Here is a 15,495-nt window from a genome sequence, read left to right as displayed (position 1 = left end):
TAAGCTTCAATGATTGTTTGCTGCTATCCTTTGCCAACCCTTCCATGCTCATTGTCCATCTAAAACCCTTGTTCTCCTCCTGTGTCTTGGCTGCTGTTAGGTGCCATGCTGAAGTTGAAAATCTTTCAAATCAATCAAGTTGTCCCTTCAGGTTTGACGTGGAACACCACAAAATGCTTTGTTCACTAGTCTCCTCATAGAACTGCACCTGTTTGTGTATTTCCCTTGGACCAAAAATAACTTGGATTTGCATAATCATGGTCTACTTTAGTCTGACAGTGACTAGTATGAGACTGCAGTTGTGTGTGTGTGTACCCCTGATGTGGAGGTCAAGTGTTGGAGGCAAAACAAATTCCTAGGAAAGAGAATAACAGGGGCATAAAAACCAGGAGAGAAGTTGGGTTAGTCTAGTAAGAATGTCTAAGTTTGGGACAGAAAATACTGCATTGCCTTCAGCGCTCCTTGAAGCTCAGATGGTATTCTTGCATGTGGGAAAATGTGAGGAAAAGGAGTGACTTGCCATACTCATGCAAAATAGAGTGTGAGGAAGATGTGCTGGGGAGATTCACGTTGGACTTTAAGAAAAGGTTCTTCCCCCAGAGGGTGGTGGAGCACTGGAACAGGCTCCCCAGGGAGGTGTCACGGCCCCAAGCCTGACAGTGTTCAAGAAGAGACTGGACAGCACCCTCAGACACATGGTGTGAACTGTGGGGGTGTCCTGTGCAGGGATAGGAGTTGGACTCGATGATCCCTGTGGGTCTTTTCCAACTTGGGACATTCTGTGATTCTATGAAAAGAACAATTTTTGTCTGCTATTAACATGTCACTGAGCAAGGGCTCTGGGAGCATCCGCCTGCTGGCTGTGAGGGCTGGGGGAGCTGGTGCAACCAGCAGCACCCTGTCCCATCACACCGTAACTCTGGGGAGGCCATGCATGGCCAGCACTGACCACGGCCCTTAGGAGCCAATTTTTGGTGCAGCACAGACCTGGCTGTAACTTGCTAATCTGCACCAGGACGTCCCACCCACAGGTGGGCTGACACCTCATCCCCAGGGAGGTGCCCCACATCTGGGGCTGCCCAGGTGCCTCTGCTGCCCCTCTCCTGACTGGAGTGGTGGGATGAACCCTGCCCAGCTGCCCCATTGGTGACTCCAGGACCACAGGGACCCCAGCAGCACGCCGACAGCACCTAACGCTGCCCTTCAGGTGAACATCTCGCAAATGGGTGTGCTTCTCAGAGCAGAGGCAAAGGAAAGAGGGAAGAGGTTTTGGGGGGATGTTGTTTTTTTTGAGCAAGCAGCTTTCTTCCTTTCTACTCCTCCTATCCCTCCCCCTCCCTCCAAAGAAGAAGAAATAGCTTAGTTGGCAAAAAGGGATGAGACAAAGAAACGTAGGAAAAAAGACAGTGGAAGGAATGCTTTAATTGAGAAGGAGATGGGGGGGGGTGTGTGAGGGAGAGAGAGCTAAGAAACAGATGTGGCTGGCTTTACTTCAAGCAAGTTCTATGCATTCAAAATTCTTGGCCACTATCTAAAGTGATGCTGCTTAATTACCTTCAAATAGACTGGTAGTGAGTAGGAATGGAGAAATGCAACCCTAACCCTTCTCTTCCTAAACAGCTCAAATTGTTTCCCTGTCTGTGTGGGGAAGAAACTGCTAGTGTCTCATGATTTCAGATCATTTATTACTACGATTTTTTAAAAATCTTGAGTTATTGAGCAGTTTACAGATACATCAAATCTGCTTTAAGCATGTGAGTTTTGCAGAAGTAAGCAGAAGTTTTATGCAGATTTCTCAAATTTTAATACTTTTTTTTTTTCTTTTTCCCTCCCACAGACATAGGGCTGGGCAGTGACTCTGTATGTGCTCGTCCCTCATCTCATCGGATAAAATCTTTTGATTCTCTGGGATCGCAGTCTTTACACAGTAGAACTTCAAAACTCTTTCAGGGACAGTATCGGAGTTTGGTAAGTTCTTGAAGAAATGAAACATGCTGTGCTGTGATTTTTTTTTTTCTCTTTTGACAAGATTTATAAGAAAACAATAGTATTGCAAAGTAACTGTTTCTTCTCTTTCACCTCTGTATTTCAAGCCTGTGACATTCTATTTTTGCAGTGTTTCTTGTGAAGTTCTAAAATACACACAGCTTTCTGTGAACTTCCAACTATTTTTTTTTTCCTCACCATTCCATGCTATGTATACATATGCAGCATTTTTCTGGGCTTGCTTTTTCAAAGGCAAAAATCACATTTTCTCTGTGCCTATGAGTTTAGGGATGATGGTTGAAGGATATTCAAACCTCAGCAGAGGTGGTACTTTTAATGTTGGCAGTGTCAGTAATTATTCCTTCAGCTAGCCTTCAGGTAACTAAATGGTGTGGGCAGTTGTTTTACAGTTAAGCCAAAATCAGGCTGGGGATTTGTATTGAAGCTGTGCTGAAAGGTACTTTTAGTGACTAAAAGGTTTGTGAGGACGGTTCATATCCCTACTGTGAGCCACTTTTTCCATGCTTGAAGGAGGCTGTTTTGAACTGTGTGATGATTGTGATGTGAAACTTAAACACAGTGCTCTGCTTAAGCTTTCTTAGGTGTGGTTTATGTTTTCTCTGGTAGCAGAGCCCTTGTAAGTTCTTGCCCTGGGCTGCTAATTCCAGCTCCCACTCTGCGGTTCACCACCCACTCGCTTTTGCTGATGCAACTGTTTGTGGGACTGGCTGTTAGCTGGATTACTGAAGTAAACAGAGTCTTAAGTATTTCTATCACTTTGAGCTGGGCAGCTCTGCGGGAAGTTGCAAAGGGTCAGAGAAGCGCAAGGAAGGAAAGAGAGCTAGTGGCCAGACCTGGGAAATTCTAAGCTTGGTTTTGCTGCTGTAGATGATCAGTGTGGAACTGTTCTCACCAAATTTGTACTGTTTCCTCTACTGGAGACCCTTCCTGTCAGAGTGAAGAGACTGTTATTGATGTCACTGTACAGTGTTGCTGCTTATTTTGTGTCTTTTTACTGTTTACCAAGGCAAAAATTGTATTGAGTAGCCATAGCAGGTGAAAGCTCATGATGTACAAGCAGAGGGCTCAGGCAGACACACTTGTTTGAAAATGGTCTGATCTAGTTGTTGAACATTGTGTCTTTCAGCATCTTGGGGCTTTCTGCGTGTTTTCAAAGTTGTGTTTGCCCTCGTTTTCCTCCAGTTAGTCAGTCACTAGAAGTCTGATTATTGAGTTGTGATAAAATAAGGTGATTGCTGTGGATAGGAATTAAGCTGACATGTTATATGATCCCAGTGACATTATGTAATACATCTTTTAACAATCTCAACTATATAGACAACATGTATGTGAAATTCTGCTACCTGGAGAGCTGACTGGGATTGCTCACAGAGTCATTTCCTCGCTAAGTTACTTTTTTAGTAATAGAGGTATTTATCCTTTATGATAGAGAGAGACATGATTTATAGTCCTGCTCTATCAGCTCCAATGCAGTGGATTATTTGGGTTATTTAAAACTGTGCAATTATTTAGCATTTTTTTAGCATAATAGTTTGTCCTAACTCTTGTGAAAATGGTTATGTGATGCAGATATTAAAAATGGACATCCAAGAACAAAATGGAGAATTTGAATATGAAAGACTCCTTAGAAGTAGCTATTAACATTTAGTTGCTACAATAGAGTGGTAATCTGCCTTCACATCTGTGATAGGGGATGAGTGTAGATAGATATATATACATAGACAGCTGGAAGTCTGACATTGCAGACTTGCAGCTTTGCTGACCTTGAGGAAAACGATTTGTGAGTACTTATTCAAGGTAAACTGCATAACTGTGTTGTAGGTTTTGTGGAATAGCATTGTCTTTCTCTATTGGCAGGCCATGGAGACTTGCACATTCAAGTGTGGAACCTTCCAACCTGATCTGTTACAGGAGGGGAAAAAAAAAGTTTAAGCTGCAAACTATTTATATCCACAATTAAATTAAATCCACTCAGTTCTGCCTTCTTTGCAGCCTGAAAAGTTTTAGAAACAAAGCAAAACAAAACAACTCTCTTTGTAGCTACCAAAGGCAGTTCCAATTTATACTGTATATATAAAATAGAACTTGAGTTTTTGGGGGGAGTAAGACTTATTCTAATTTTAGCTCTGTTAACTCCTTCTGATTTGAAAGAGCTACAGTAAGACAATATGCTCCCCGGACTGATACAAATCCATAGATTAAAAATGACAGAAAAGGGGAAGTAATCCCCTACAAAAGCTTACAGTAAAAACGTGTGAGAAGGTTGTGTGTGGAGGAGAGGCTATTTCCATTTTACGGATACTTCTGTTTTGTTCGTGGATTAATTGTTCACATCTCTAATGTGATCTTTTTGTCCTTTGTATTCTCACTTCCTAGGACATGACAGATAACAGCAACCATCAGTTGGTGGTGAGAGCAAAATTTAATTTTCAGCAGACAAATGAAGATGAACTTTCTTTTTCAAAAGGAGATATTATTCACGTTACAAGAGTGGAAGAAGGAGGCTGGTGGGAAGGAACTCTAAATGGCAAAACAGGGTGGTTTCCAAGTAACTACGTACGAGAAATAAAATCAAATGGTGAGTTTGGAAGGAGAGCGTATTTGCACAAATTTTTGCTTTGGGTAGAGGTTGATAGTTGGTTGATTCATTACAAATCGTAATGCTTTTTGTTTAAGCTTGTCTGTATTTACTGAACTTCATTCACAGCAATGATTGCTCAGAAACTCATACTCTCCCACCCCACTTTGCTATATAGAGTGCTCTAAGACTTGAATTAAGAGTAAATATGCAGAAAACTCCTGCATTCTGCTTGCTTCTCTGTCTGTCCTGTCATGGTTGGGCTGCTCTGGCTTCCTTGGTCCTATTTCCTAGAATGCTGGATTCTGGCTCTGGTGCCGACATACTTTGAATTGGTGCTCTGGGTTTGCGTAGTGAGAGATTTCCTACAGATCTCTTGAAAAACAACAAAACCAAACTAAAACAATCCTCCCCAACCCAACCAAAAAACTACACCAAAAAATCTCTAAACATGTCCCATTACTTAGCAGCAAACAACGGCAGGAAAAATCCCCAACTCTACCAAATACACTAAGTTAGAGGCAGTTTTTGAAAGATAATGTATTTGTGTGTGGTTTTTTTCTTTATTGTTCCTGTGCCTTCAACTTTTCTTCATTCAGACTTTACTAAATAAATAAAATACTAAATAAATAAAAATAAAGTTTTATTTTTAACTTCATACAGGGAAAGCGCCTTCTGTAAATGTCATCTTCATGACTGAATGCTAGAACTAACATTGCTTTTTAATCCACTAGAACCTTGATGTGGGTGACTTTTTAATTTCTTTCCTGTCTCTGCTTACTTCCAGAGATTAGTGATAAACCTGGTAGGATAAAACTACCCAGGGACACTCTGAGAGGCTTGACCACTCTTTCCCTTGTCACAGCTCCAGTGGCAATGTTGTCTAGGCTGCGTTAAAATCATTGGCATTACCTTTTTTTTTTTTTTTTTTTTAGGCAGTCACAGAGATTTATGATTGAAAAGTGAAGTTGTGAGGGTAAAAATGCATTTCTAAGCATGTTCTTTCTCCTCCAATTACGTTCTGTTTTCTTTCCCCCCTTCTTTTTCTATCTACAGTCTATTTTTGCAGACTACTACGAGAATCTCAGATCTTTAACTTTGTTATTTTCAACTAGATCCTCTTAGGCATAGTCACGATATAAGAATTAACTTTAATGTTCTTCAGACATCTCTCAGATGCAGCTTATCCTGAAAAGCAACTCCTGAAGCCTGTTTTTTCTCATCTGTAGTGTTGTAGCAGTCTCTTTCAGTCACGGTGACTGTCCTGTCCCATTGTTATTCATCTAAAACATTGCTGCAGAGGTCTTGTTTGGATTTCATCAGTTTCGATCTCTTCTAGCTCCTGAGACTGGAACCTGGGTCAGCAGTTACACTCTAGAATGGAAGTAGCTTTTAATAGTGAACATGTGAGCACCAGGAGTTACCAGCAACTAAAATTAAGGTTGTTCTTCTATTTTAAGAATAATTCACTTTGAGTGAACTAACTCCCCTAAATAAGAAAAACAACAAGCTGTGGGGCTGAGATTGGTACCAAGTGCTGTTTGATTCATGCCAGTCCTCACAACCCCATCTGATTCCTGGAGGCTGAGATGAGCTGCTTCCAGTTCCTGCCTTAACATTCACTTACCATCAGAAAAGTTTTCTGCTGAGCTCTTCTTTCCCCCCTTGCTGTATGGGAGGGTTCCCTGTGCTACAAGGACTTGTTTCTTCTGGCTTCTGTGAGACTTCTTGAGTTCTTGGAGCGCTCGCTCAGGTGCTTCTTTGGAAGGAAGTGTGTGCCTGCACTTTTCTCTTTCTCAGCAAGCTGAGGCCACTGCTTTGTTTTCTGTTCATTTGCAAAGTTAAAATGACCTGTAGCTCTCTCCGTTCTCCTCTTGAAGATGGTTACTGTGTTTGGCTGGCCCTTTCCAGTGCTTTATGGAACTTCACTTGTCCTCTGTGGTTTCAAACATGGATATAGTTAGGCCTCTTACTGACAAATGAGCACAGCAGGTACTGTTTAATTTATCCAAATACTACTCTTAACCTGCTTTTATGCCTTTCTGGTATGTGTTTGACTTATCTGAAGTTGACCTTTTTATAATGAGCATGGAGGCGTGGTAGAAGGAAGTGTGACATACTAAGAGCTGCTTGATGTCAATAACTTTTCTTAAGTTGCAGATTGGCTTCCCTCTGATGCATGTACGCTATGGAATGTTTTGTTGCTACTGCCTTTTTGTCTGTGTTCATTGTATTTCAACTGGTGACCTGAATTTTTCTGGTTACATTTGCTTCTTTTTGTATGTTTGAGGTCACTGTAGTAGTTGTGACATTTGATCATGTCATTTTGCATCTACTTTTCCTGTTCTTCCTTTGAGATGCCAGATTTTTAAGGGACTTGTCATTCTCATAAGCTTTTTCCCCTTACATTGTCACTAGTGGAAATCTTTTTTTTACCTGTATTTTTAAGTTTACTTATTTCTTAGTTTAAGTTCATTATTCTCATTTTGCTAGTCTCTTTTTTCCCGTTTCTTAGTTGCTTCCATGGAATTTGTTACCAACATTTTTATTCTCAACTGATTTCTGCTTTGTGGGTATTTTTGGAGGTGCTAGAGAGGACTTTTCTATCATTCTTCTCCTTTCTGTATCAAAGTGCATGGCCACTGCATCCTGAGGTTGGACCTCCTTTGTTCTGCTGTCCTTGTTGAAACAAGAATTTAGTGCCATTTAGCACAGAGCTCTGAAGCTACATGGATGGCTCTGGTGGGTGTTCATGAGAAGTTTCATCTAGGTTATACACATGGGTTGATAATCTCTGTTGCACTCCCGTGCCCCTGTTCTTTTTGCTAGTCTTCATTAGGCTTGCTTACATTTCTTGAGTTGATAGTGTTTCACTGCCCATTTTTCTTGGATTCCTGGCAACTATATGTACCCCACTTTAATATTTTCCTAATTCAAAAATATTTTAAGTGCCCTCATGCTTTAAACATGAGGCTGAAACACAAAAGTGCTTTTTTTTTCCTGATGTATTTTAAAACAAATTAGTAGAACTTGCTTTCTTGCAAGCTCAAATTCAAAATGTGTTTTCTGTCAGTGTCACAATGAAGTTTTTTTAAAAAAGAAGAAAATACTTGCTTTTGATTAACGTCTCTTTATGAACAAAATGTTCATCCTGGACACCTAATTGGTTTTCAGAATAGTGTGTAAAATGTTCTGTCATTGACAGTATGACTCCACCTTTCTTCACTCAAATGTGGCTGTGAAAAATACTGCAACTAGTTAGAAATTCTGTACAGGCAACACTGTTTGTTATCATTTTTGATGATGATGGAGAGCTCCTGGGAATGGTGGGTTTGATTAAATAAATCCCTTCAATCTGCTGGAACCTGACTTCAGCAAACTGGGTAACAGAAGAAAGGAAAATAGTTCTTTATGCATGTGTGTTTTAATTCTCACAAAATTCCTTGGCATTAGATGTTTCGATAAATGGATTTTTGTTCTAAATTAAAATCCTCTAATGTCAGATAACTGTAGATTTGTAATCTTAGCTTGTACAGGTGCTTTGAAGTTAGATAGTCAAGGAAAGGAATAAATAGCTGCTCAGTAATGGGAGCTGCCTTTACTCACTTTGCTTTCTTAAAGACTGGAAGAAAAGTAAACTACATTACGTATATTGCACGAGCACAGCATGTTACATGATAAGGTATCTCAGAGCAGCTAAAGCATCGCAAAGCTGTGCTCACGTTTACTACCTTGTAACTTGTTTGCTAAGCTACTCCAGAATCATTAGTGTTCACACAGATTGCTAATACATGTATGAGTTGTGAATTGATTGTAGGACAGATATTGAGACTATTGAGCAAGGCACAGCCTTTAGTTTCCTTAGGCCAGACAATGACTCTGTGATTTGGGAGAAGGAAATTCGGCTGAGTGTGTTTTTTGAGTGTGTTTTCATTCCTGCTGCCCCACCAAGGGGAAAAGGAGGATTTGTTTGAAATTCTGGTGCTTGTGATAAAACTTGCCATTAAAAAATGGAGTCGTTTATTTTCAGGTATATGCCAACACTGTAAGGATCAAAAGGATGGTCCATTTCTGTTTCCCTCCTTCCCTGCATGTGTGTTTTCATTTCCCTTTTTAAACCCTGTAACATCTTGCCTTTTTTTTTAATGTTCTTTGATCACTAGTCAAGAAGTACTTTGAAATGAGAGGACTTTATTTCATCCTGCTGTACTGTTATACATGACAGAGGGTAAAAGATTTATACTGTGTAAGCTTGTTAGATATTTGACAGCATGGCCTTATTGAGGTTTGGTTTTTTTTTTTTTTCTTACATAAAACAAAGCAGGAGGGGTGAAGGTTTAAGAGACAAGATTCCACCTACAGTCTTGCACACCAGAGAGATTCTATGATTCTATGATTTGGAGACTTAGTTCTGAGAATTCTCTTGTGATGAAGAGAATATGGGTTAGCCAGAATAGGATGTGCTTGCTTAGCTGCTTTCGGATGTTAATCACATGGTCACTTGCTGGGTTTTATCAAAGTGTAATCCATTTAAATGGCATGAGATTATGCGGAAGAGACTGTAACTTTGAAAAATAATATTTGCTATGTCACAAACTTTGTTCTAATTCTTCACAGAAATTAATGTGTCATTTATTGCTGTCCTAGCCTCTCTTCTGTTATGCTTTCTTGACAGTTATGTTAGTATCAGGCCTAGCACAAATTGCAGTGTTAATGGTTCTTCTAGTTAGAAGTTAAAATAATAATAAAAAATAATAAATCAGAGTATGGAAAAAGGCCAGTGTATAGTGGGAGGGTAGAGTAGAGTATCTCCTATTCCCATCCTGTGGTGCATGAGGGAAGGAGAGAGACACTTTTAGCTTTGCAGGGGAAGGGAAAAAAGAAAATAAAATTAAAAAAAAAAATAAGCCTACCAAGCTTTCCTCTGCCCAGTTATGTACAATTTGGGGGCTATTTTGTTCTCTTGTTGAGTGTTAGTCTACAGGCATAAATAGAATAGAGTTTGGGACAAGTGAATACTACTAGGGAAGAATTGTTTGTAGTGTCGATGTTGCAGAGTAGAGTTACAGTGATGGTAAACCAGCTTGAGAACTGGGAACAAATTTAGGTCTACCTTCCTGGTGTTGGACTTGGAACCGAGTAGTCCTGAGAGATGGAACTTGCTTGTGGCACTTCACTAATAGCAACCACATAGCTTTTGGTGTCCCAGTTGGCATGTTATTTTCTCACATTCTGCAGGGTGAAATAGCCCAGGTCAGATATTTACATCTAGATTACACACACCACAGCCTAGTAATAGAAACGTATGATGGTGATCTTGCCAGCAGTACAGTTGAGATGCTTCAGTAAAGTATGTCCTGGAGGAATGTTCTGTGGAGCAGCGTGAGGTAGACTGTTGCATGAAAATGAATATGACATAAACTGGAGACATGACAGCAGAGAGATAGGAACAGATGTGAGAATGACAAGTAATTTGGAGGCAAGTAAAAGAAATACTTGCATATTAATGAAAACAGAATGAAACAAAACATTGGGAAAGATTGGTTAAATTGTCCTTTTACAATCACTTAGGTACATGTTTGTAAAGGATAACTTCATTTTAGACAGTTTGTGGAATCATAAGTACTGCTTAGGGAAAGGTTACAGAAGCAGCTGCTCCAAGTTGTTTTGGTTCCACTGAGAAGAATTATTTACTGTAAGAATATTGTTAACAAACCTGTGCCAACTTCATTCTCCACCCAAAGATGATCTGTTAAGTGAATTCTATCTGATTTATCACTAGACACTAGACACTTCAAAGCATTATCAAGTGTAACTGGATGCAACTGAATGTAATACTTTAGTTAGGAAAGAAATTGAAAGAGGTAACTTACCGCTTGGTTTCAATTATCAGGTGGATACGGTCTCGTCCAGTACTTGAGCTGGACCTTTATGTGTTCCCAGTATGCTGAACTGGGGTGCCACCTGCTTGAAATGTTTAATGAATTATGCTATATGTTTGCAAAAGTACTCTGATATTCTCTCATGAAGGATAATAACACTTATCTTTGTTTATGCTAAGAAATTGATTTCTTATGTGCCAGATCAAGATTTTCTTCTGTGTAATGCATTGTGCAATAAGCTAATTGCAACAAGACTGTTTCTTATTCCTCCTTATGAAGCAAGGCAGTGCTTGAAGGCAGAATATCAGACGTGATAGACAGCTGGACCAATTTGCTGTGTCTAATTCTGTGTTTCTACAATAGAAATGGCCTTTGCATTCTAAAAGCTGAATGCTGATTATAGCTGCTCAGGCAAAATGATTTGAATGTGTGATTCTTTTTTGTGTCCTGTGTTTAAATCTGAATCTGTTCTTGTGTCTCTGATGGATAACTGAATCAGCTGAACAGCTGGTAATATAAGTGACTGTATAATTCAGCAAAAAATCTCCCACTTTCTACAGCAGCTTAGGAGAAGAAAAAGTCAGAAGAAATGTATTTTTACACCCTTTAAGATAAAAAAATAGCTGGAAGAAGAGCCCCATTTCTATGGCCAGCCAACTTTCTCCAGATTGACAAGGGTCAGACATCTGTATTATGATAAAATTAGTAACAAATATTTACCTTTTTCTTTAACTCTCATTTCTCCTTTCATGCTTTTTGGTGCGTGATTAATAAACCTTCAGGTATTTGGTGAACCTGAAGGTCACTGGATATTTTAGGATAAGTCAAGAGTTTCCACAGAAAATGAAAGCAGTTTGCCAAGTTTATATGAACTGTCATTTTTTTGTCATTCAATACAAAGAAACAAGTTCTAATGAGTGTCAATATATATAAATACATATAGATATATATATATAAATGAGTAGCTGTACATACAACATGACTTTAAGTTCTTTTTCCACATTCGGTGTTTAATGACAAATCTGCTTGGGTTTATGGTTTTGGTTGAAAGAGATGGGAGGAGCCCTGTCATTTGGAATTACTTGGCTGTATAGCAGAGCACGTACATACTGCAGGGCTGGTGGCTGAGAGCATCAGTGTTCCCAGCTGGATAACTGCTGGGGCTAATGGTTTGTGTGCTGTCTGTCAGCTTATAGCTGGCTTGCAGGGATGGGCGGGGGATATTAACCAAGAGAGTTTTAATGTAATCTCTGAACATGGTAAGGAGAAATGTTTTGCCCATGTTTGGCAGTTTTAAGACCATATTTTATTTTTAGAATAGCTTATTTGAGGAGAATCCCAATGCAATACAGAGAAAATCCCATTAAGGATAATACCACTTGTGTGCTCTTGGGGCCTGAGCTGCTCCTTGGGGGCTGTTGGCTAAAGCTTCAGGTCCTGCTGATCTGCCTGGTGCTCCTGGCACTGGAGACAAAGAGGTGGCGTGTAGCTCTAGTCAGCTTGCCTGAGATAGCAGCATCTGTGGGGCTGCAACTGGGCAGCCTGAAGAGTCATACAATCATTTTGGTTTGAAAAGACCGTTAAGATCATCATGTCCAACCATTAACCAAACACTACCAAGTCTACCTCTAAACCATGTCCCTAAGAACCTAATCTACATGCCTTTTAAACACCTCCAGGGATGGTGACTCCACCACTTCCCTGGCCAGTCTGTTCCCATGCCTGACAACCCTTTCTGTGAATGAATTTTTCCTAATATCCAATCTGAACCTCCCCTGGTGCAACTTGAGGCCATTTCCTCTCATCCCATCACTTCTGACTTGAGAGAAGAGACCAACCCCCTCCATGCTACAACCTCCTTTCAGGTGGTTGCAGAGAGCGATAAGGTCTCCCCTCAGCCTCCTTTTCTCCAGGCTGAACAGCCCCAGTTCCCTCAGCCGCTCCTCATCAGACTTGTGCTCCAGACCCCTCACCAGCTTTGTTGCCCTTCTCTGAACTCGCTCCAGCACCTCAGTGTCTTTCCTGTAGTGAGGGGCCCAGAGCTGAACACAGAATTTGAGGTGGGGCCTCACCAGCACCAAGTACAGGGGGATGACCACTGCCCTAGTCCTGCTGGCCACACCATCTCTGATACAAGCCAGGATGCTGTTGGCCTTCTTGGCCACCTGAGCACACTGCTGGCTCGTATCCAGCTGTTGTCCATTAACAGCCCCAGATCCTTTTTCACCAAGCAACTTTCCAGCCAGTTGTCCCTGAGCCTGTAGCGCTGCCTGGGGTTGTTGTGACCCAAGTGCAGGACCCGGCACTTGGCCTTGTTAAACCTCATAAAAATGGTCTCAGCCCAACAATCCAGCCGGTCCAGATCCCTCTCTGTGGCCTTTCTACCCTCCAGCTGATCAACTCTCCCACCCAACTTGGTGTTGCCTGCAAACTTGCTGAGGGTGAAGCCTTAAATTACCCAGGATACAATCTAGCAAAGGCTAGGACTGTGTGGGCTGTTCCACTTCAGGCAGTGTTTCCCTGGTCAGCTTTACTGTCCATGGCAATTTCCCATAGCTGGCCCTTAGCGTGGCTGACTGGGCTTTTCCTGGCAAGACAAGTCTGCATTTGAGTCTTGCATAATTTATTCTTAGTGGCCTGAGGTATCAGGTAAACTAGAGTTAAATTATTCATATATCTTCATTAAAATGTGATTGGAGCAGGAGCTTGCTGTTAAAATAAAGGTAAAACTTCCAGTGGGTACGTTTTGATGATGCCTTTTTTTGGCAATCTGCCATTTTACTGTTTGGATACAAATGACTCAAATACTTACTTGAAATGTTCATATTAGACAAGCCTGCTTATTACAAACCAAAACACCATCATGTCTTTAATGTTTTGATAAATACAGTCTCACAAGCATTCTTGGTTGTGTGCAGAGTCAAGTGTGAGAGGTCAAAAAGGCTATAAATCTTACTTGCCCTTTCTTCAGCATGTAGCGTGATGCTTTTGGTTGTCTTTTCCCTCATCTTCACTCCTCTGTGATTGATTTAGAGGAATGGTAGAGGTGGGAGGCTTTAGGAGTGTTTTCTGTGCCTCTCCGTTCTGGGAGTTAGCACTCAAATTAACTCTCAGGACTGTCGTTTTGATCTTGCAGACTTATGTTGTCTTTCCAGGAAGAACATGCATTACTGAGGGGTAAATTCACCATGGGATGCTAGGAAGGACTGCATTTATTGTTACAATGGACTCTGTTCTTAAGTGCATAAGCATGTTTATTTTTACTTCATTAAGAATAAAGATAATTTGTTTTAAAAGAGCTTATTCTGGGATAGGCATCTGGTAAGTAACTCTGTTATTTGTATAGTGTTTTGATTCTCAGTTTCAACCAGACTGTGTGTAATGTCCCACCTCTGGTATGTTCAGCCTTTGATTGCTCATTTGCTTTTACCGAGTTCATTAAATTGACATTAAAACTTAATACTACTTTTGTTTGAAAGTGTGTGTAGTGTTTGGAAATGCCTGTTGTGGTGCGTGGCTTTTTTTTTTTTGTTTGGTTGTTGTTTGATTATTTTTAAATTCCAGTCTGTGATAATATTTTGGTTTTAAAACATAATTTTGGAAAAGCTAAGTTTGTTAACTGACTTTCTGGTTTCAGGAGAGAGAATGGGAATTTTTCTACTTGCCTTCACTGAGAGCAGAGTTTTATTCATTGTAAACATATGAACCATTTTGATCCTTTACCAGTAATTTCGAGCACAAGCATGCACATTTGCCAGTGAAGCAGTGTTTTCACTCTATCTTATGATTAATATTTTAAAGCAGTTTGTTTGACCTCTAGTGTTGAGCTATGAAATTGCACCCCATTGACACACGAATATCTTGCATTTCAGAAAAACCGGTCTCCCCCAAATCAGGTACATTGAAGAGTCCACCTAAAGGCTTTGATACGTCTGCAATTAACAAAAGCTATTACAATGTGGTGAGTGATCCTTTTTCCTCCATGTGAGCTGTTATGTACAGTAGAACGTCATTTAACTAAATGCTCTGTCCACGCAAATTTTGGCAGTCTTGCCAGAGCCTTAGTGCCTAAACTAGATAGGGGGTTTAGTGAATTCTCATATAAACAAGATCATTATTAGTTTAATAGAATATCACACATACGGATTCTTAAGCATGATGCAAAATTATAGTCTAAACTAAATTAATAATAGGCATTGATGTAATATATCATGCTCATTTTATATGCTTTGCTAGTTTTTTATTTTCCTTCTCTCCCCTATCCCCCAAATACGCAATCATTCTTCCCCAGTCTCTATGAATTAATGAAATTCTGCTGTGTTAAAATGAGTATTTTTGTCCTTTTTGTTTAACAAGAGATTGAACATTTTTGATGAATTTGCCTCCTCTATATTTATGCTTATAAATCAGCTTAATTATTAACTTTGGGAATGTCTCCCTTGCACTGGTGAATAGATTTCATAGCAAAAGCACTATAGCCAGGCATTCCCAGGAATTCTTAACCTAGTATTCAGAATTCTGTAGTAGATTTAGTAGATGTAGGGAACATCTTTAGTAGATGTATGGAACATAGCAAACTCTGTCTTTGAAAGTGTTGTTGTAACCATTTTGAGAATCCTTTATTTACTAACATTGTATATATTGGGAAGTGAAAAGCATCTTACTGTTTTTGTTAACCACTGCTCCCTGCTGGTGTAAAACCAAACCACAAGGTTTCTTTCCCTTTTCTTTGAAGCAGCCGTCATTGTTGTCACTTTTTACCAGGGATCATAAAGCATCGTTTTATGCTTTCATCTCTTGAGGCTGTGGCATGAATAACACCAGCCACCTGGAAGAACGGAACAATTTTGCCTAAAGTCCCCTACCCCTAATTGAGCAGCCTCATACTCCTTCCCCTGGCTTACGTGTTGCTGTGGTAAAGAGAGGGATGCAGTTCTTTGGCTACTGTATCCCACACTTGGTAGCCACAGTGGAAAGTACCCCTGCAGGCACAGGTACTGCAAACTGCAGGAAGTAATGATCTTACTG

The 15,495-nt window shown here is 40.2% G+C and overlaps 1 protein-coding gene across 4 annotated transcripts in view; it reads left to right on the top strand.

Moving 5' to 3' along the window:
* The window catches only part of ARHGEF7 (Rho guanine nucleotide exchange factor 7), a 109,935-nt gene that overhangs the window by 38,076 nt on the left and 56,364 nt on the right, over positions 1-15,495 (top strand). For all 4 annotated transcript variants that reach the window (XM_080364065.1, XM_080364066.1, XM_080364064.1 and 1 more), the window contains 3 exons: positions 1,838-1,968; positions 4,384-4,585; positions 14,340-14,428. In XM_080364065.1, coding sequence (XP_080220191.1) covers positions 4,387-4,585; positions 14,340-14,428 — 288 coding nt within the window. In that variant the 5' untranslated portion in view covers positions 1,838-1,968; positions 4,384-4,386. The remainder of the gene's footprint in view (positions 1-1,837; positions 1,969-4,383; positions 4,586-14,339; positions 14,429-15,495) is intronic.

The sequence above is a fragment of the Nesoenas mayeri genome (genome assembly GCF_963082525.1).
Source record: "Nesoenas mayeri genome assembly, chromosome: 1".
In the NCBI taxonomy this organism is placed as follows: Eukaryota; Metazoa; Chordata; class Aves; order Columbiformes; family Columbidae; genus Nesoenas; species Nesoenas mayeri.
The sequence above is the reverse complement of the archived record's forward strand: the minus strand, read 5'-3'. Positions and strand labels throughout refer to the sequence as shown.